The following is a 23,633-nucleotide window of genomic DNA, read 5'->3' as shown; positions in this document are numbered from 1 at the left end:
TAGCCTGAGCCATTAAAAACCTTGACTAATATTACACAGAGACTGACATGAGTGAGAGGTTTGAGGAGGATTAGAGCAGGACGCTCGCTATTCCAAATGTCATCTGCTTCTCGCAAGCGCAGGTTTTATGACAGTTTAACATTTATTTGACATCCTTTCAGAATGGAACAACCCAAGGTAAAAAGATATAAAAATAAAACATCAATCTGGTCATCCACACAAAAGGAGAAGAGAATAGTGATAAGCTTTGCATTAGAGATAAGAGGCACTCTAAACATCTGCAGCATGGCTCATGCAGAGTCTCTCTAGAAGACATGAAAGGGCAAAGCAACATTTTAATGAGGTATTACACCAGATGGATCAATCCTGAATAAAACCAAAAACCGTAAATAAAAACCGTGGCTTTAATTTTAAGTTTTGAAAGAATGAAAAAAAGAATGGATATGATCCACAAACACGGACAGAGAACACTACAGGAACGATGAGTAGAAAAGCAGAACAGGAAGTGCAAACAGAACACAAAGATGAAGGCGTAAGGTCAAATCATTGATGGTTAAAAACACAAAACAAAAACAAACAAACAAAAAAAAACACGTTCCAATGTTCTGTACCCACTTTAGACCTTGAACCAATTTTCTCACTTGTGTTGGCTAATCAATTAAAACACTGACGGAGAATGTTGCCATGGCATTTCAATAAGGTACAAACAACCTCACCCAGAGCCAGACACGGTGCTGAGGTTAACCGACCTGTCACGATGAGAGGAAAAACAACTCCAGTGCAAAGGCAGCAAAGAAAAAGCAAGGCTGAAAATCTTTAGCTACCACCATAAACAGGTGCATGTTGCATGACAATTTACAATACAGAAATGTTAATTGATAAAGTGCCATATTCGAGAAGGCACAATTATGATAAATAAATAGCTCAGCTACACAATAGCGGCTAAAAAGCTGCGATTTAGATCTTAAATCAGAGACGTCTGCCTTTTTAATTCATCAAAAACCTTTAGAAACAGCTCAGTGCAGCAAGGAACCATTCTAGAAAAAAAACATTTGCAACTTCCTGAAGTGCTGTAACACCTGCTATAATTAGTCACAATTTTGAATCCTGACAATGCCACAATCATCGTCTATGGCCAGGGCTCAAGAGATCAAATATATCATTATTCAGTGGGTGGGAGGGAAGGATTACTGTCTCCTCCTGTCAATCACAGTGCTATTAGCCAATTATGGGTGTCCATGAGCTCAAGGATGCAAAAGATGATTATGTAGCATCAGCAGCAATTCAAAAACATGCCTTTCGTTGGCTGGGTAGGTATTCAGCAAAACAAAATTAGGTGGGAAAGGAAAAAAGTTCTCAGTCATCAGTTTCTGGCAAATATACAAATGAGTTTAGACAGCAGGACAGACTAAAGGTCTAAAGCCAGCTTGAACCCCCATGAGCAGTTTAAACTAAAAAAGCTTAAGTTCAGAAATTCATTTCATTGATACCGGCAGCTACGCAAGCAGATTTGTTTAACAATTTCATTATAATAGCAAAATAAACCCTGGAAACTGTTATGAATCACATATTAAATATGAATATGCGACTTGTTCAGGGTGGATTTTATTCTTTAATGTCTGCACATACCCCACAGCTTACTTAAATCAATACGAGTTCAGTACCTTTGAACTAATGTAAAACTGTGCAGTCTAATTTCAATTAAATACTAAATCACTGACCCTGTAAAATGGAACATTGAGAAAAACCATGTAGTGACTACTTAAAAACCTCCAATTTACCTTTGAAGAGTCTATCAGTAGCATTATTACTTTCTTCCAGGAATGTTAATTGGATATCATGCAGAAGAATGAAGAGCATTTTAGGATCTGGGCATCAGTAATGCATAAATGCATCACTTAATTTATGATGCTGGTTTTAATATAATACAGTGTGCATCACTATCAATGACTGGCATATGGAGCGGCAATGCAGTCGGCTCTCCACGTGTAAATCACATTCTTTCGAATCACAGCTATTGCAAAGGGACATTTAACAGTAGAGGTCGACGATGTGGGTTTTCCTCTTGCCGATATTTAGAAATCGAGTCGACGACTTAAGCATCGTTTTTAGTTTTTAGCTCTGGTCGGAGCGCAACAGCTGCTTTTCAGTGATTCTGCATGTCGAATCAGCGGTGGATCTGAGAACGGGCGCTGAGAAAGAGAACTCCGATTGGCTATTTAGCTTAGCAAATGTGCACACGAGAGAAAAAAAAAAACGACATACTTATTGTAATGGTCTTTGCAAATTAGCAGACATAAAAAGAAAAGCTGCACGAGCCTGATAGCAAATAATTAAGGCAGATGTAAATGCAGTTTGCTTTAGATATCTACAGTTCTAGCTCTTCCAGTTTCCCTGTTTGGATGCTGAACACAGACTACTGCCACCTGCTGGAATGGGAGAGTTATCTCACACAAAACACACATGCACAGTTTGGTGCGTCAGATAAGCCTGCCTAATATTAGGCATAATTTGCAGCACAATCAGCCGATGCCAATACATTTTTAAAAAGCCAAAAATCGTCTTGATTAATGTGCCAGCCAATCAATCGGTCAACCTCTTTTTAACAGCATGCATGTGCTGGGACTAGTGTACCACCCACTTCCCAACACTCCAGCACTTTGCTCATTACCTCACTTCCTGCATCATTAGGGCTACCTCTTTAACTATTGAAGTGCTGCAAGGAAGAAAATAAAAACCAGCAGCTACACTCGAACACTACAGTGTGACATCATCTGACTTCTTCAAACCGCAGCCTGCCATTTCCCACAACCCACTGTTTAAATGGGTCAACATGTTTTTCCCTAAAAACCAGCTCAGTGACAGAAGTCTAGCCAACGATTCACAGCAGATTAAAGCCTTAACGTTGGTTCATCCCGTTCTAGCAAAAGTAGAATGCTTTGAATCACACTATATTACTGTGCAAATACAAGAGGTGCCTCCTGTGAGTAACAGCTGCACTCTTTCTATTTGCCTTGAGACATTAGAGATCTTTTTCTTTTTTCTTTCCGCTTCTAATCATTTTGAGTAACTACTAAAACACAAGTAGATCTGAGAATGTACAAGCTAATGAATTCCACACACCCCTAAAATGTGTGTTGTGTAAAACCATCCTAATAAATGACTTCCTCTCCAAATTGAACAAAGTCAGCTTCTGTGAAAGTCAAGTCACACATCGCTGATGTTCACCACAGTGCAGGGATTACATTAATAAGAAACAGCAGCGTGTCAGTCATTTACCTGAGGTCAGGTCCAATTGAAGCAATTTCTGGAGATCATTAGCAAATGCAAGCAGAGAAAATACGTAATACTCCACTTTGCCCTTTGCATGTGTTACATTTTAATTAATAAATAAATAAATAAATAAATAAGGACAAAGCAAACAAGCATTGTCTGTAATAAGCCATGGAAAATGGATTATACCCTCCCAAAACTGGGAATTGAGTAGAAATGGGAACAGCATGATGCTTCTTAATAAGACAGTGTTTTAGATGAATTTATTTTGTGCATGTGCAGAGTCACAAAAGTGCAGTACATGTGTAGCAAAAGCCTTTAAAGTCTGTACAAAGAGAAAAATAATTACAAAATAAACATGTTTAAAACCTTATAAATCAGTCTGCCTAAATTCCAATAAACAGGAAATTGCATGTTTAATGCAAAATACATTGCTAGAAGGACTTTCAGGAAGCCATATACCTGAAAACTGGAATTTGACTGTCAAATAAGATAAGACTCAACATTTAGCATTACCACAAGGAATACTTCCCTATTACCTTTAACTTCAACAGGGAAATCTCCCTCTATTAATCTATTCCGATATTACGGGACAAAACTGAGCGACGGAAATCAGGCTGTCCGGCCCTGAAAATAAATCTACGAAAGGTATTTCTTCAGTTTGTCATAAAACAAGGAAGTGATTAACTTTGAAGCGGCACTCACTGCTATACTACAGAGATGTACAGCCCGCTAGCACAGCCAAGTGTGAAAATTAAGTCACGGTGGCTAATAAAATCCTTGGTACTATAAATTCCACCATCATCACAAATCAGTTTTGCTAACTTAAGAGATTTGTCACTTATTTGCAAACTCAACACCACAGACATGTTGACCAAACTTAACATTTTGATAATCTAGCAAGATAATTCTCTCTCCAGAAGACATATAGTCTATTCTTTCAACAAATAAAAAAAAAAATTCAACTCTTCTTCAGGATAATCAGCCTTCTAAATGCAACATGCATCATACGATAATCATAACGCCGGTGCGATTAATATAACATTCAGTCAAAGATGTCCTGGGGAGGACTGGGACCTGCACATAAACTTAACTCTAGTAATCTATGAGACACCAAAACCAAAATACGCAAACATCCAGACTAACACAAAGAGGTGCGACTCCACCTCCTGGACCATCAGTTCTGCAGGAAAGGGTGCTTTGACATTCCAACCATACATTAGACCAGGGTCACCAACCTTTTTTAAACTGAGAGCTACTTCTTGGGTACCATTAATGTGAAGGGCTACCAGTTTAATACACACAGTTTTCAGTTTGATCTGAAATAACAAATTTGCTCAATTGACCTTTTATTATATGTTATTATCATTAATGAATGATACATCTATGTGAAGACACTGATCATGTTAATGATTTCTCATAATAAGTATTAACAATGATTTAACAAAGTAGGAAACAGCTATTTTTAGAAAAGGCCCACGGGCTACTCATGTGGTCCTTGCGGGCTACCTGGTGGCTGGTGACCCCTGCATTAGACAATTTCCCATTAATAGAGTTGCCACCCCTAGAGCAGTATAAACAAGTTACAATATTTCCACCAGCAGATGACTCTTTTACAGTCTTACACATGAAGGCTGCAAAATTGATACCAACTGCATTAATGCATCACTTTTTGTTTTTACAGAATCCTGTTTATAAACCAAATATCACAAAACCTTTCATTTTTTCATTCACTCATTTTACTGAGAGCAGTATGTCATCTAAAACAATTTATTTTTATTTGTATAGCACTTTTAACAATGGACATTGTCTAAAAGCAAACATTACTCTCCACTGCTGTAATACATGCACTAATACTCCTGCTTTCTTGGAGTTCCCCAGCTACATTCCCTATAGACACAAATTGGACCAGATTTCTCCAAAACCACGTTCAATGCAGACATTTATAATTTGGCCAACATTTTTCTGTCACTTATTCAATTAATTTGCGTGAACTAAATAATTGACTATACATTGTCCTTTTCGAAAAGCAAGAGACGTGAACTTGAGAGCAACAGTCCCAATATTTCCTTCCGGTTATTTCCGGGTTTCTCTTGCAGCAGAATATATATATGAATGTTTCACAAATAATTTCACAATTAGAAGACGTATCAATAATGTGTTTCCTTTCTTGGATAAATATATACAGCAGAGAATCTCTCTGAAACCTCCAGCTTTATGGTGTTTAGAGGTGTATCTAGTGTCTATGGTGTATTGCGTGCAGAAGCTGATTGCTCTGTGTCATGGGGGAGACTCTAGCTTTCATGCTGCACTCAAATAGGATTAGCTTCGGGAACTCAATGTGCAAAACAGCGATGCAAAGCTATAATGCGTTTACGACGCGCAAAAAAAAAATATTTTTGCGTTAATCCGAGATGACGGCTGTATTATTTTGCTAAGAAAGCTAGCCATGTAGCTGAGTAGGCTAAGCTTTACTCACCAAGGGTCAAACTCGTGGATGATGCTCTCGAATCGAATGACGGCGAAGAGGCGAGAGCTGAAGCCCGCTAGCCAGGCCAGAAAAAGAATGGTGAATGACAAGAGAGACTGCCAGCCCGCAGGTTGCGTGAGCCCGCCGGACAGGCCTCCGCTTCCGCACGCCGCCGGTGTGCTGGCTCGCCCGTTCCCCGACAGAGAGCCGCTGGAGTTCGGACTCGCTTTGTGCTTGCAGTCGGAGGCGGCGCGGTGCTCCGCCATGTTCTGCCGCGGTGTGTCGGTCACTCAGAGCTTCCTCACAGACCACACTCACACACCGCACCGGCTAAAGGCCAGACGCTGCTCTTATTTTATATGTATATTGTTGTTTTTTAATCTCTCTAGGCGGACCCACGCGGCATGTATTTCTGCTAAGATTTAGGTTGAAGTCGATGCTAGCGTGTGAGCGGCATGCTAGCCGGCTCGTATCGCTCGGCACGCGAGATTGAGCGGGGTAGAGAGGGGGCGGGACGAGGCGCCGCATCAGGAAGAACCCTCGGCCTCTCACAACTAGACAGGTAACGCTATGGAGGTCACGTGCTAGGCGCTACGAGCCAATCATCTCCAAGCACGAGGAAGATAGACAGTGAGATTGACCAATAGGGAAAAGGCGTGTGCTCCGTATTGCTGTCAAACACGCCAGGCAAGTCAGAACTGTTTCAACCTACATCAAGTACAACCAATCGGCACAAAAGCAGCCGAACAGCCGCGGATCTGAAAACCAATTAAATGAAATAATTTAGCTGGACAGGGCGGGAGAAGTGTGTTTACGTATCCCGAGACAGATTTTAAATATTCCATTTATTTAAATCAAAATGTTTAGTTTAATGTTTAAGAGGCGCACATGAATCTAATGGGTCTAATTGTGAGTCAACTTGACAACAAAAAAATTGCTAAATTTCTGATTATATAGAAATTTACATATTTTCACATACAGACATTGTTTTAATGGAAAAACAAAGCTCAAGAGCATATAATGTTTTAAAACGCACAATACACACTACATCTATACACATAGATAGGGCTGAAGGTATGGACAATATGTGGATTATAACAGTAATGTAGGTACAATGAACAGGAATAACTTTATGGCCTTTTTTTGCTGTCAAAACAGTCCTGTCCCGTCAAGCATGAACAGCATTAACTTTTTCAGCAATTTGAGCTACAGGAGCTCGTCTGTTGGATCGGACTACACGGGCCAGCCTTCGCTCCCCATGTGCATCAATGAGCCTTGGCTGCCCATGACCCTGTCACCTGTTTACCACTGCTTCAGCAAATTATCTTTTAAAAATCCAAGTTACAAAAACAGCCTTCTTTTATCATAGAAATATTTCTAAGCTAAGAAATATGTTGTCTATATCCGATGCAGAGAAGCTCGTCCGTGCGTTTATGACCTCCAGAATAGACTACTGTAATGCATTACTAGGTGGATGTCCTGCATCATCAATAAACAAGCTTCAGTTAGTTCAGAATGCGGCAGCAAGAGTTCTTACAAGGTCAAGAAAATATGATCACATAACCCCAATAGACTACAAACTACTGCTACTCACTTATAAAGCACTAAATGGTTTGGCTCCCATGTATCTCTCCAGTCTTCTAACACGCTACAATCCGTCATGCTCCCTGAGATCTCAAAACTCTGGGCTTCTAGTAGTTCCTAGAATAGCAAAGTCCACTAAAGGTGGTAGAGCGTTTTCACATTTAGCTCCTAAACTCTGGAATAGTCTTCCTGACAGTGTTCGGGGCTCAGACACACTCACCCAGTTTAAGTGCAGATTAAAAACATATCTTTTTAGCAAAGCCTACACATAACACATCTCACATCATAACCTTGTGCTCCAGAACATCTGATCACATGCACATTATCAACTTGTGCTGTTAATATCATGAACAGCAGCTACGTTAATTTCTCTCCACTGCTTCTCTTTCTCTCCCCATCCCGAGGCTTCCTGAGGTTTGGCCAGCTCCAGTCACGTCCCACCTCATGAAGATTATAGACTTTAAAGAAGTAGATGCAGAACTCGCAAACATCCTGCACCATCTAGAGACGTGCCAGTGCCAATTGGATCCCACTGCATGTGTGGAGTTTGACATTGGACCTCCTGGAGTGTTTAAAGGCTCTGGCATGGAGAAGCAGTTGCTGGATCTGTGATGATCACAAATGTTGAGCTCAGTAGCTCCTACTTTTATACCAAAGACTGCAGAAAGTTTACTTATATTCTTATGCTCCAGTGCTCATGTTAGTTCTCACTCTCCAGTGTTCTGTATTGTTGAAAGATTTATGATCACACTCTTGATGTCACCCAAATGAGGATGGGTTTCCCTTTTGTGTCTGGTTCCTCTCAAGGTTTCTTCCTCATAACATCTAAGGGAGTTTTTCCTTGCCACAGTCGCCATGGCTGCTCATCAGGGATAAATACACACCATTCACCTTAACTGTTGATTTCTGTAAAGCTGCTTTGAGACAATGTCTGTTGTGAAAAGCGCTATAGAAATAAACTTGACTTGACTTGCTTCCACCTTAAACCTCAATTTGGCCCTTGTCAAATTTACACAAATACTTTCGCTTTTTCTGCTTCTAAGACATCAACTTTGAGGAAAAATGTTTTTATCTGCTGCCTAATATATCAGGAGATAATCCATGTTATTCACTTCACTGGTCATAATGTTGAAATGTCATAATGTTATGCTTGCGCAGTGTTTATCTGCAGGTATACGTTTGATTTATTTCAGATCTTAGAGACAATTCAGAAATCACAGCTATCATTTCAAAAGCTAAGAATGTGCCTTAACTGTAAGATAGATAGATAGATAGATAGATAGATAGATAGATAGATAGATAGATAGATAGATAGATAGATAGATAGATAGATAGATAGATAGATAGATAGATAGATACTTTCATCCCAATGGGAAATGGTTCAGGTGAATGATTCAGCGATTAAACCCACTGGTGCCCACCACTCCACAATATAACCCTTCTCACCCACTTCCACAATCACTTGATTATTCCGACACAGGCGTTCCCTCTCCAACCCACAGTACTTCAGCTACACTCATTTAAGGCCAATTCACACAAACATGCTTTTTGGGTAATTACAAACAACAAATGAAAAAATGGCTTTGACTTTGGTAATTATTAATGCATTGATTCTTGCACGGATTAATTTACTTTTCTATTTTTATATGTCAGATATGGCAATGCCTATCTTAACCCTGTCTGCTCTACGAAGGCCCCTGTTCTCCGACCTCAGCTTCCTAACTAGCTGGTATGTGAAAATAAATAATTTTTACGCAGCTGTAATGTATATGTGACAGATCAGGCTTTTACTTCTTAAATAAGTGCAGAAAACGATCACCATCAATCATTAGCTGGTTTATGTGCACATCACGAGAGCAGCACTTTACCATGTGGTATGCATACCCTCCTGCACTAAATTGTCTTTTTACTGCCTTAAAAATACCCTAAGTGTCGATGAAGCACAATAAAGTTGCTGTAAGAACACTACTTGCTGTAAAGCTTAACTGGTAGACAACACTGCAGTGGAGCCAGTGGGAAACCTGCTGCTGTCACTGCTTTTAATTAATATACCCCCCGGTACGATGTTACCCATAGTGACTGACTGAGGCGTAATCATTAGGATGTACATTAAAAATGATCTCCAAAAACCTGGACTTGAGTAATAACCTTTTGTGGCATAGATAGATAGATAGATAGATAGATAGATAGATAGATAGATAGATAGATAGATAGATAGATAGATAGATAGATAGATAGATAGATAGATAGCATTTTTTAAATTTATATTTGGCCTATAACTGACATTATTTACTACAGCAGGCACAGTTTAGTGGAAAGGCATCTCTTTTGTCTCAATCTGGTGGATTCTGTGAAACTGATGCTCTGAGACATAATTCTAAAACACATGTTTGGGGGAAATGAATTACAAACTTGAGTGTTGTGTTTACTGCTACAATAATTTAATCCATTCGGTTAAAAAGCTAGCAACTTAAAAAAAATTATTTGGGTTATACAGTGGAACCCAGTTATGTCGCCGGCCTAGGGGACGCCAAAAAGCGTCTAGATAACCGATGATCAGATAAACGAAAACCAATATGGCGGCAATATATTAACGTGCTTGAAATTCCTTTATGTACATGGTGTGCGTTATTAAATGAGTGTGCATGCACGTGTTTTTTTTTTTTTTTTTTTTTTACACAACAGCGTTGCCGCGATTTGTTTGATTGGTCATGCGGATCGAGATAACCTGTAATGCGGATAAGTTGGGGGGCCGTTGAGAGAATGCGGAGTCCGAAAAGAAGGGTACGTAGCGGGATACGTATACGCGATTACACAGACCGCCATGAACTAACACATACGATCATGCACAAACAATAACGGACCACGAGTGTGTGGAGGTGAGGGGCTTAAATAGAAGATGGGATGAGTGAGTGAATGAGAGTCAGGTGTGTGTGATCAGCATGACTGCGACGAGCTCGCTCACACGGGAGAAGAAGCAGGGTGCTTCGGGGAATGCCGCCGGGGATTCCTGACATAACCGACGTTAAGTGGCAAATTTGCACCCTTTGTGCTCGAGATATTAGGGTTCGGCGACATAAAAAAATTCGACATAACCGATTAAAAATGCTAAGACAAAGCAAGAATTTGGCGGTTCCACTTCAAAAACGTAGACTTAATAGGGTTGGCGAGTTAACCAAGGTCGAGATAAGTGGGTTCGACTGTATTTATATATTCAATTCAATTCATTTTTATTTGTATAGCACTTTTAACAATGAACATTGTCTCTAAATATTAACAAGATCTTTATAAGTGTAAGTTTGTCCCTGATGAGCAAGCCAGTGGCGACTGTGGCAAGGAATATATATATATATATATATATATATATATATATATATATATATAAAACTTCTTTTAGATATAATATGAGCACTGTTCATGTTTGTGCTGCATGATGACACCCAGCATCACAGGATATTTTATATATATATATATATATATATATATATATATATATATATATATATATATATATATATACACATACATCCTGTGATGTTGGTGTCATCATAACTTCCTTTAGATATAATATGAACACTGTTCATGTTTGTGCTGCATGATGACACCCAGCATCACAGGATATATATATATATATATATATATACATACACACATACATCCTGTGATGCTGGGTGTCATCATGCATATACACACATACATCCTGTGATGCTGGGTGTCATCATGCAGCACAAACATGAACAGTGTTCATATTATATCTAAAGGAAGTTATTACTTAAGATAAGATTTTTCTTGCTTTCATTACTTTCTCACACCTCTTCTGCATCTTATATGTCATGGTTCCCATGTTTTGATCGGTGTCTCAAAGTATCTCTAGCTGATAACCACTAAAATGAACAGAATGAACACATTAACTATTCCTGCTATTTTGTTCTGCACAAAACCCTAGTTTAAAAATCATGAGCCCAGTTCCTGACTGTATTTTTTATCTAAGCCTTCTTGTTTTAGTTGATCCTAATTATGCATATACTTCACTTGTGACAGAGCATTTGGTTTAATCATTATTCAGAGTGTTTGATTAATTGTTGTATAGCTTGTTAGTAAAAACTGGATGTCTTACTATTGGACCTGGAATTTTCAACTTGTTATGGACGACCTAATTCTATCCCCCCTCACAGCTAATCCTTTTTTCTTCAGTCAGCTGCATGCAGACATGGAAGCCTGTACTGTAGGAGGTTGTTTCATCACAGAGGCCTACAGTCTCAGCCTGTGAGCACTTCACATTACTTTCATAACTGAACATTAATGAAGCTTGCACAGCAGGCTTTGTCTAGATCATTCAGCCAAGATGTTATTTTGTTTATTAGGCCATAGATTTTTCTGGCTTAGTGTGCGAATGGACGTCTGATTCAATTAGCTGAATATGGTAGGAAACGTTACACTATGCAGTAACTTGTTCGTTCAGGTAAACTAGGAAAAATATGTTACAAAATTATACTACACATAAACCAAGACAGTTTCTTCATTTATTGTATTTATTATAAGGCTGTAAACCAAGAACACAGAGTCCTAGACCCAGCACGCCACCACTGAAGAGCACAGAATATTGACATATTTGTGATATTTTTCTACAGTAAATATTGCTTTCATCAAAAATGCTGCAGTAAAAATTCAAACAATTAGAATAAGCAGGTGGAAGACAGCATTATAATATACCTGCTAATGGAAGATTTGCAGCTCTGTATCTATAATGTGAGAGACTATCCTAGCTGTAGGTGTGTAATTGAATAGTGCAGTAAAATGTTGGTGTCACTTGAATGACAAAAATATGTATTATATTCAAAGTCATTTCATCAAGCTCTTGTTATGTTGCACTGCAGGCATTGGTGCCCTGGTGGTTAATATTATGAACTTGAGATTTGCAAAACTGTGGCTTTAAACTCCTGAAAGACTGCAGAGTGTCTGCTGGGTCATTTCCTCTGGCAAAGCTGTTTTGTGACAATGTTTACAGTTAACAATGTCTGCTATAAGAATAAAATTGAATTGAGCACAATGCTTTACCCTGAACTGCTCAGCTCAACACATCGATCATATCTTGATTACATCTTTTCATGCATCTTCCAAAGCAATATATATACTCTATATACACTAAGCTGATAAGTCAGCATTGCCAATACCAATGGAATCTGTTTTTTATTTTGAAGCCTGCTTTAATGGAACAAAGGTTTTGGCTTGTTACTTTATAAACACACGCTTTGCAAATGCAAATATTCAGCATGTGCATTTGACAGTTTCCTTCTTTTCAGCAACAACTCCATCTTGTGGAAAATGCATTGTGTGTATGTGTTTAAGAGCAAGAGAGACTAAGTGTGTGAGCATGTTATTAGCATGTGTTAGCTTAGTGTTTGAGGTGCTGGCTTACTGATCAAAGGTCATTGTTCAAGCCCCAGTATTGCTGCCACTCTCGGGTCCTTGAGCAAGGCCCTTAAACCTCTGTGCTCCAGGTGCATCGTATCATGGCTGACCCTGTTCTCTGACCCCAGCTTCCACGCAAGCTGGGAAATATGAAGATTTATGAGACATTTAATTCTGTCCTTTTTTTTTTTTTGGAAATTCACAAACTCTGCCAGTTTTGAAAGCTTGCTCCTGAGCTCTGCTGAGAGGTATAACTATGAACGAACTGTTTGAGCTGATAGAAGAAACTGTGCTAATGAAGTGGTTTAGAAATACTCCTACACAACCTGGATGCCACACATGGGAATTTCAAAGATTACGTGAGATTTAGTTCACTGAAATATATGCATTTATTTGTATATTACCCACACAGGCCCAGCAGGAATAAGAGCAGAGAGAAGCGTTAACATTAGGTGCTCATATTTGAAGTTCATAGAAATCCTCATTTCTAACAACACAATTGGACACAATTGGCTTGGATTTCTGCCTTTATTTAACTAGTTTATGTCATTGAATACATACGTTTTTCTGTTTCATGCTGTGGTATATTATAGTCAATCGCAGACATTTCAGAATCTGAACATGTCATACATGGTAATTGTCAATTAGATGTCATGTCCCCACATTCTTGTAGTTCAATTCTGTAGGTGAATATTTGACAAGCATATATGCCTATTAAACTGGCTTGGTATCATCACTTTCCTAATGGAGAAAGTTTGGGCTTTTGTCCATACTCACACTGGTCTTTTTTTTGCATCCGATCAGGTATAACATCATGTTCACCATTGCTTCAAAGCTAAACATCGATACAGACGAGAGAAGGAATAACTTAAAACCTAAAGCTTTTCTTAAAAAATTATTATACAATATCCCAGGCAGTGGTGACTATTGTTGATTATTTCTCCAATTCTGTCAGACAAAAGGTGCTCACCATGTACTGACCATGATGCATATTAATTAAGTTAACTATAATAATATAATTCTATTATATGTCATGTTCTGTATGTCAGCAAATTGGATTAGCTAAGGAATCTTACTCATTGACAGCCTAGTTTGGTTACTCTTATTGATGATGACAACATTATTATCATCATTTTTCTCTCTCTCAGGGGAGAATGAATTACCGCTGAACTGAGTGGAGGTTGCAAAAATAAAATAAAAATAGAGGTAATTCCTTCTCTCAGTTTATGAGAGAAACATATAGAGAAACCAGAATAAAGAATAAAGCAGCAACATTTTTAAAGAACATTTTGAATATAATATGTTTTATTGTTACTAATACCACTGCTATGTGAAATAAATAAAAAAGCGTTTTGCTATAAATAACCTAAGTTTAAAACAAAAAAGAAAGAAAAGTCAATAAATAACTGTCAGAAATATTTTCCTTTGTGACTAGTGGTGCACATTTTCATGCTGAGTACAACTAACAAAGCAATCTTATGACCGTGATCTCATGAGGGTTGCTGCATCTGCCCTTTGGCCATTATCTTTAACTTAAGTGACCTAGGTGTCCTTAGACACCTAATCCATTTAAAAAATCCATTTAGTTGTCAAACCATATTTACTTACTGTTTCCATAACACCAATACTATTCTTTATTCACCTAAAAACGCTAAACTGGGGAAAGAATGATTTGAATTCACCACAGAGTACATGGCATGCAGTAGCACAACACTAAGCTGGTTGAGTTCCATGTTGCTTTGCAAATGTCTCAAGGTGTCACTTCTTGTAGTGCTGCCCAGGAGGTGGTCACAGCACACAACCAAGGTCATTTATTGGCCTGCATCTGAGCATTCCTGGGGTCCCTCTGCCATTAGACACAGGTGACCCTGTATGGCGCTCCTCAAAGAATACAAATCACTGGTCAGTGTCCATATATGTGACACTCAGTGGATACAGCGTTAGCCTAAACACATTGTCATCTGAAAAATCTAATAGAATGGTAGGCTTGTTAATATGCAGTAACAAAAATGCAGCTACAGTTTGCTATGTTTTAAATCTGTGCTAAATGAGAATACATTCATTCTCATTAATTCAACTGAAGTGTTGATCAGCAGAAAAGTCTCTGTCAGAGCAACTGACAACTGGTTTGAATGCTTGCACAAAGTGCTTTTCTCTATTTATAGATCATCATTTTTTCACATTTACATTTATGGCATTTGGCAGACATTTTTCATTTTTTCTGCCTGTAGAAAGAAAGAAATAATAATTCATTAATGCAACTTTATTTATAATAAAACACATGCATTTATACAACTGACGGTAGCAGTTGACAGTAAAAGGCCTTGCTCAAGGGCCCAGAAGTGGACGCTTGGTCTAACATTGCATCCACTGAGCTACCACTTGCCTACAATGGACATTTTACATAGATGTATCAGACATTCTGTGTCTATAGCAAGAAATTGGCCAAAAAACATCATCTTATTGGTGTCTGCTCAAAGTTTGCTTATTAATAATTCATTAATCTAGCATTCAACTCCATTTACAATTTTAATAAACCACACAGATTCCTTCCCTTTTTTAATCTGGATCTCCTCAAGATCTCCTCACATTATCTTAGGGAGTTTTTTTTTTTTGCCCTGTCACCTCTGATTTGTTCATTAGGGATGAATTTATAAGAATAAATATATAACCCTAAATCTATTAATTTCTTCAAGGATGTCCATTGTTAAAAGAATAAAAAAAAAACAAATATTAGATTGAACTGAATTCCTGCCCACAAATTCAAGAGGGTGACATATGCAGCAATGCATGAGAAAAATGTGAATCAACAGAAATCCTCTGGCTAAGTGGTGCATTAGTCTTTTTGTATTGTAAAAGTAGCAATAGCGAAATAAGGCCTATTAAAAATAAATAAATAAAATGATTAATGCCGCATATTTTAAGCATCTTTGAATTCACATTCTCACATCCTGACAAATAGGGGAGCTACTAACATGAGGTGTCTCTGATAACATTGTGTAAATTTGTGCTTAGCGGGGAAATCAGAAAATAGTAACACTCCTCTAAAAGGAATTACTCTGGCCCTGTATGGAATGTAGGGAAATAGATCTAATGCTTTAAAGGTTAAAAAACCATATGTGTGGCAGCTCTCATGAGTTCTTGACCTTGTGTTTCAGCAGCTTCTTAAAATGTACAGTCCTATTAGTATTAAATATTACGTGAATACCTGAGAGACACTGTGTCTGTTCAGGGAGCTCTTACTTTCTTGGTGAGTGTTACAGAAGGAACTACTCTACTTGGGCTTTTTATTCCTGTTGTGCAAATTGCAAACGTCTGTGAGAGATACAATCTCTGGCTATATGTATCTCTCATGCTGTTTAGACATGTCAGGTTGGTAGAGTTCTGAAGTCAAAGATGCTCCATCACCTGCTGCATGGTATAAATAGACACTTTAGCTCCTTTTTTTAATGAATGCTAGTTCAGCTGAGATGATTATTTCTGTATAAAACGTATTGCTATAATTTATGTATGTCATTTTTTTTTTCCAGAGCCAATTCTGTTGCTTAGAAGCCTTCCAGGAAGCTGAAGGCTGTTTTGAAATGCAGTGCAGCCTTGATCCAAGACAAATCAGTACTTTATATGATTCTATAAAATGTACCTACTATACCTTAATAAGTGATTTAATTTTGACATGTCTGATCTAGTTTTCATTAAGAATGACAAAGTAATCATTTCAGATATGCATCATAATTTTCTCCTGAAAGATTGGATCCATATTATAATCAGATTTCAGACATGCACTTTTTTGACAGGCACATTTTTCTCTGTGCTACTTTATGGCATTGGAAGAAAATAAATGTATGATATTATGTGCCAAGTCATTAAACAGGTAACAAATATAATCCTAATGAGGGCTACAGAAAACAAGTCAATTTTTTAATCATGTCAAATTGTGAGATGCTCAAAAATTCCCATCCCTAATCAACACAAGAGGGTAATGTTATTCTTTAATCATGTCCACTGGCAGTTAGTCATTGTGACTGGACTATAATCATGAATTTTCTATTTTTATTATATGGTCGGACAGTGACCTTCTAGATAATCTTGATGTACTACTAACAGACACTGATTATCGGGTTAAAAACTTTCAAAGATATTGTAAAGTCATTTTCAATTGGCAACTCACATTTTCACTATATCTTTTTTCTCACAGGATGTCTCATGATTTTCTTGCAGCGTGTTATCTGTTTTGTGCGTAGTAAAGCAGAAAGTGAACCTGTATTGTGCAGCTGCAGCTCTGATGCTTTCAGGCTTTAGTTGATCTGCAGTTGGCATGCAGGCCTTGAATGCGAGAGTGGACAAAACCTTAACTGATGCCAAGTGAGTATGCTTTATTATTAGACAATATAGAAAATTTCAAAGCTTGGCTCAAAATAAAACATTTAAATAGCTACATGATTCCACTACTAAGGCATGTTTTAATGCTTATGACATTAATAGATGGAATATGAAGTAAGTTCCCTCAGGAACTTCAACAACGTTAACAACGCATTGGGAACGGCTCTGCATGACCAGAAGGCTATAAAAGCACCTGCCATAGAGATGGTGCTAGCTTCTGTTTGTTCAGTAAGCGCTCTGTGTGTGTCTTTTTTTGTTACAAGTAAGTACCTGTAAAAAGTTGGTAAAAATATATATATAAAAAATAATAAAAAATGGGAAAGCAAGCTAAAGGCAAGCAGTCTTTCAGACTGTGTGTTCTTCCTGGCCCCCACTTTATCACAGATGGGTATACACACAGCCTATGTGTTGCTTGTCTGGGAGTGGAGCATGCTCGGTTGGCGCTCGAGGGAAACAACTGCTCACATCGTGGACGTATGTCTCTGTGTACGGTTTGCTCCCATATAGCAATCTTCAAAGAGGGCACTCTAGTTGCTCGTCGAGGGTCTGGCTTTGCTTCTGCTGTGGTGAAACAGTAGCTTACATCATGGGGTTTGCAGATCGACCTGGCAGAGGGATTCGAGACAGGCTTGTCCTTTTTTCATTTCTCATCTGCCAGATCTAACACCTTCTCACAGGGTTTGGAAGCTCGCTCAGACTGACCTGCTGAGGGAGATAGACGAGGGCAAAGAAAGTAGACACAATGACGTTGTAGCGCTGCATTGTGCCACGGACTTGGTTCTCAAGGCCAACAAGGAGACCGCTAGGGCCATATGCCGGTCCATGGCAACGCTGGTGGCAGCGGAGAGGCACCTCTGGTTGACCCTGTCTGATCTCTCTGACAGAGACCAGACAGAGACTCTGACACATTCCTTGGAAGATTCCCCCCAGAAGGGATTTCTGTCTCAGGCAGGGGGCGCTTTGTTCACCAACACCCGAGCTGCAGAGGTTGTGGCTTTGGCTTCTAAGGGGGCACAGCTCTTAGCCACTGGTCTTTCACCTGAGGTCATAGAGACCTACTCTAATCCAGTGCTCCCTCCACAAGGAGGTTGTATGCCCAGTTAAACACAGCTAATTGTCCGGTTCAGTTGTTCCAGTGCTGGAATTTCTTTAAGAACAGTTCACCAAAGGGTTGTCTCCTTTTAACCTAAAGGTTTACGTGTCCGCTATTGAGGCTTATCATGCTCTGCATACAAAGCAGTCGCTAGGGAAAAACCCACTAGTGACATGTTGCCTCTGTGGTACCCTGAGGCTGAGGCCTCAGGTGTGACACAGAGTGCCTTTGTGGGACCTGGCCTTAGTCTTGGAGGCCCTGTCTAAGCATTGCTTCGAACGCCTGCTGAGGTGCCCTTGCGATTTTTAACAGTCTGTTTTTCTACTGGCCATCTTATCTATAAAGAGAGTTGGGGACCTTCACACCCTTTCCGTGAGCCCCTCCTGTCTGGAGTTCACTCCAGGCATAGCCAGTGCCTTCCTCTACCCCAGACCAGGGAATGTCCCCAAGGTGCCCTTGTCTGTTCCTTGTCCAGTTGTGCTCCAGGCATTCTACTCTTCTCCTTTTCAGGCCCCCGACCAGGAGAAGCTTAACCGGGTGATACGTCCACAGAACTGCCGTGTGGAGAAAGTCGGACCAGGTGTGTATCTGCTATGGTCCATATAAGATGGGTCTTCCTGCAGATTAGTAGACACTAAGCAGGTTAATTGTGGATGCTATCCTCTCCCCTTATGAGTCCTCTGGACTCTCTGCTCCTTTTGGGGTCAGAGCTCACTCAACCCAAAGTGTTGTGGCTTCAAAAGTCTTTTCCTCTGGAGTCTCTCTATTAGACATTTGCAACGCTGTGGGCTGGTCTACCCCTCTTACCTTTGTCAGGTCCTATATCCTTGACATTAGTTCCACTCCTGGCCCCTCTGTCCTTTGACCTAGCTGTGCCAATCCACACTAGGCAGGGATTGGTCAGTCTGGCGGTATTGTACTCTTGTTCCCAAAGCATTGTTGACGCAGCTCATGTTTCTGAAGGGGAACGTCTCTAGTTTACTTATGTAATGCTGCATCTTATTGTCACAATCCATAAATCCCTGCGAGTGCTTCCTTCACTTTTGAAGCTAAAGTGCTTTTATAGCTTCCTGGTTGTGATGTCACCCTGCTGGTGACGTTGTGCTTTTCTGTTGGACTAATTACACGATAAAGGGTACATATGTAAGCTAGAGACATTCCTTTTCCAAGCTTTAGGATAGCATAGGGGATGTGTCGCTAATGTTTTTTGGTATACCAATAACAATATTGTTAAAAAGAAAAAGGCCTTTTATTAAAATACTACAGCAAATTAAATGATGTTTAAAAATGACACATTATTGCTCAGAAGATTTAGCTCTAGTGTCTAATTGTTTGCTGAAAAAGACTACATTTTACATGAATTACAAAGAACAGAGCCTGAGCTGGTAATGCTACTGAGCATTAGGTAGAAATACATCCTGGGTGGGGCAATTTGGAGTAGATAATTAGATAATCCACCATGGTTTTGGGAGTTGGGAGGACACCAGATAACCTGTAGAAAACATACATGGACACACGTGAAACTCTGCACTGATTCCATATATATTTTGTAATAAAAAAAGCTCACTGACTTCTGGATAGTTTGAAAGAATGGACACAATATTGTGATTGAGAATCTGTTATGGGTACTTTTTTTGTTAACAGCTAATAAGCAGACAAACATAGGCTTAAAAAAGAGGACACATTAATTAATTAACTAATTTTCTCAAGAAGCGTATACGGAAAACTTATTTTACAACCTTTTTCCTGGCACTGCCTAAGTGACTGCGCCATCTAGTGGTCTAAGGCTATTTGACCACCAATTATTTACATGCTTCCTTTTTCCTGAATATGTTTAGCTAAAGAAATCAATATGGACAGAATTTTAGACAGGAATATTTGTCTATTTCTGATTGTATAAATATTTGCTTCTGGAACATCTTTCCCAGTGTGCTGAACATGCCAGGAGATAAATATAATGGTGGTAAGAGGGAAAAAACATGCTTTGGTGTTCATACATAAGAAATACACTTTATAGACAAAAGTATTTGAAGACCTGACTTTTCTAGCCATATGTGGTTCAAACTGTTACCACAATGTTGGCGGCACACAGTTGTAATGTATGTCTTTGGATGTAGTAGCACTAAATATTCCTTTCACTTATTGTAGGAGACCCAAACGTTTTCGAGCATAACAATGCCCATGTACACAAAGCCAGCTGCATGAAGATGTAGTTTAAATAGGTTTCGAGAGAAAGATATTGAGTGGTCTGCTATAGAGCTCTGACCTCAACCTAATTGAATACCTTATGAATGAATTGGAACACTGACTGCACCCCAGGCCTCTTCATCCTACATATGCACCTGACTTTACTAACAACCATGTGGCTGAATTAGCACAAAAATCTAAATCTAAAACCTAGTATATATATGAAATGTTATTAATTTTTTTGCACACTGTCTAAGCTTTATGTAATGATGATTGACATTTGAAGTTGTCATTGAGCCAAATCTGCTTCTGGTCTGGGCAGACGGTTGAAATGAATCATGTAAAAAAAAAACCAAAAAAAAAAACCCCACAATTGGCTCTTCAATCCAACTCATCTTACTGATGAGGTCAGGGTACTTTAATTGTCCTTCATGATTAAGCTTCTATTTTTCAAATGAAATGCTGCTGACAGGCTAACCTTCTACTGTGGAAACTGTCCTTATTTACTGCTTCACTAAATGTACTTTGCTTGAGTATACCAAAGAGAAAACTCTAAATATATTAGCTCATTTTCTAAATAAAAAATATGTTCTTCTAAAATGTTTATAGAAATTACAAATATGTATCAAGGATATATTTTGTATATCTTGGCAAACAAATATGAAGGTCATATCACACGATTACCTTTAGTTAAAATGAGAAATTTGATATAATTTGTTGTATTATAGTACAAGAGAGAGCGAAAGACACACACACACACACACACACACACACACACACACACACACACACACACATACATACATACATACATAAATACATACATATTTATATATATTTATATAGTGTGGTTGTTCCCCAATCTGTTGTCACAAATGTGGAAGTACACATCTTTATAAAATGTCTTTGTGTTTTGTAGCATAACAATTTACCTCCACTGTAACCAAAATGGGTAAATCCTGCTTCAATCCTGCCAAACCTACACACAGTATAAGAAATATGATTTATGGGTAAGGGTTAGTTTTTCAAAGATGGTATGATGGAAGAATTCAGACATCCTGCAGAGAGCTCTGACATCAACCGCAATGAACAAATGTGCTCTCACATCGTTCCTAATCTCTGATCGTTTGATTATTTGAACACTGTTTGCCCCTAGGTGGCGCTGTTGATCGGAATGCGTATTTAAAACCACATCTCCGTTATGTTTGCCTTGAGAAACCAAAAACAATAAAGGTGAGTTCTCCATCATCAGCCTAAATGTTTGTGCACCCTGATCTGGATAAGATCCACAGAAACCTATGGACACTGCATTTACAGGTTCTACATTCAGACAGACAGACAGACAGACAGACACACACACACACACACACACACACACACACACACACACACACACACACACACACACACACACTATGGAAGTGAACTCTTGGAATAAAGCACTAAAATCAAGCATGCAGATTTCAGCTGCATACTATTTTAAAAATATACAATTGCCTCCAATTTCTAATTTGCTGCTGCTTACATTCAACCACATGTTCTATCATCAGTATATGAGAGCATTTACATTAACAGGAGACAGTTTTAAATCTCGATGAAGCTTATTCATGTTTTTATAATGTAAAAAAAGAACAGGATGTTATTCATGTATATTCCACAATTATAAAATGCTTAAATGCATACACTTTATGAGCAAAAGTATTGGGATACCTGACTTTTCCAGCCATATGGGTTGGAGCCACAAAGTTGGAGGCACACAATTGTAATAAGATGTCTTTGGAAGCAGTAGCATAACATTTTCCCTTCACTTGAACTAGGAGACCCAAACCTGTTCCAGCATGGCAATGCCCCTGTGCACAAAGCCAACTCAATGAAAATATGTTTGACATTGGTTGTAGTGGAGGATCTTGAGTGGCCTGCTATAGAGCTCTGGCCTTAACTGTGATGCTGACTGCACCCCAGGCCTTCTCACCTTACAGTACTGGACGTGACTTGATGCCCTCATGGCTGAATGAGGACAAATCTCAACAAGTACACTCAAAAATATAGTGGAAGATCTTTCCAAAAGAGTGGCGGTTTTTTAACAGCAAATTATTAAACATTTTATGGTCAGGTTCCCACAAATCTTTGTCTGTATAGTGTAGGTGTTGTACTTCAAAAAAACATATTGTGTGCTAATTTTCAAATAATCTGTGGTATAAGATCAGTAAAATACAGGGCATAATGTAATAGGAAAACTAAAAATTTTGGAATTGTAGCAGCAGCTCTGCTTCACACTTCCCTAAAGCCGCTCACCCTTTGTGTTTTATTTTTAACTTAATGAGTTTATTTGCAAAAAAATAGCTCTAACTGAATAATTTATGAATTTTAAATGAGGAGTTTTTAAAATGTTTTTCTTTCTTGATAAACCTTTAAGCTTATTCTTTTGTATGTTTCCCTGGCAATTATGGTGAAGTGAAATGTGCAATGCTTTTGTGCTCTCCACCCAACACAGAAATGCAGAAATGAAGTGCTTTGCTCTGGTCAACCGAGTCCACTTTATACCAGCAACAAGCTGAAATGCCAAGACTTTACTCTATGAAGGCTATTCTGAGATTGTGTCCACAAAAAGCTATTTCAAGATACACGTTTACTCATGGTTATTGCTCCAGACAAAACTCTAGTGGTTTCGATCTAAAATAATAGAGGCACAATGGGGACTGAGTGAAGAAAATACAGAGAGAGAGAGAGAGAGAGAGAGAGAGAGAGAGAGAGAGAGAGAGCACAGGCAGGAGGAGAGTGGAAGAAACTCGATTTGTAGCTACTCTAAAGTCAGACAGGATCTGTCTGTGGGACACAGTGTTCAGTCTGCTGTTCTGTTTATGGTAACGTCTGTTCAGCAAAGATCAGCCTAACTGCTGCTGTGTGTGAGCTGAAAGTTCTCGCCAAACACGCTTACGCCTCAAGAGACTCAGTGTAAAGAAGAGCTTATTAAGCTCAATTACATGGCCATTCGCCTGCTGCTCCTCTCTGCCCCTCACTTAGCACACTTGCAGTTCTGCCTTTGTAGGACCATGCTGCATGCCTCCAGACTCCTCAAGCCAAACGTTTCTCATCATTACACAAGGCATGCTGGTAGGGTTTATTACCCATGATGATTCATTTGAAAAAAAAAAAGAATAATAAATCTGTTTAAAAAGCACAAAGTTAGTGTGAAATGAGAGTCTGTTTCCCAGAACTGAGATAGTGTGAAGA

General features: G+C 38.8%; 1 protein-coding gene across 1 annotated transcript in view; it reads right to left on the bottom strand.

The window, feature by feature from the left end:
• The window catches only part of stt3b (STT3 oligosaccharyltransferase complex catalytic subunit B), a 29,815-nt gene extending 23,526 nt beyond the window's left edge, over window positions 1-6,289 (bottom strand). Inside the window, exon 1 of the mRNA XM_046848519.1 lies at window positions 5,753-6,289. Coding sequence (XP_046704475.1) covers window positions 5,753-6,009 — 257 coding nt within the window. The 5' untranslated portion in view covers window positions 6,010-6,289. The remainder of the gene's footprint in view (window positions 1-5,752) is intronic.
• Window positions 6,290-23,633: the final 17,344 nt, after the last annotated feature.

Source organism: Silurus meridionalis, chromosome 4 (genome assembly GCF_014805685.1).
Source record: "Silurus meridionalis isolate SWU-2019-XX chromosome 4, ASM1480568v1, whole genome shotgun sequence".
Taxonomy (NCBI): domain Eukaryota; kingdom Metazoa; phylum Chordata; class Actinopteri; order Siluriformes; family Siluridae; genus Silurus; species Silurus meridionalis.
Note: the sequence above shows the minus strand (reverse complement) of the source record. Positions and strands in the feature narration are given on the sequence as shown.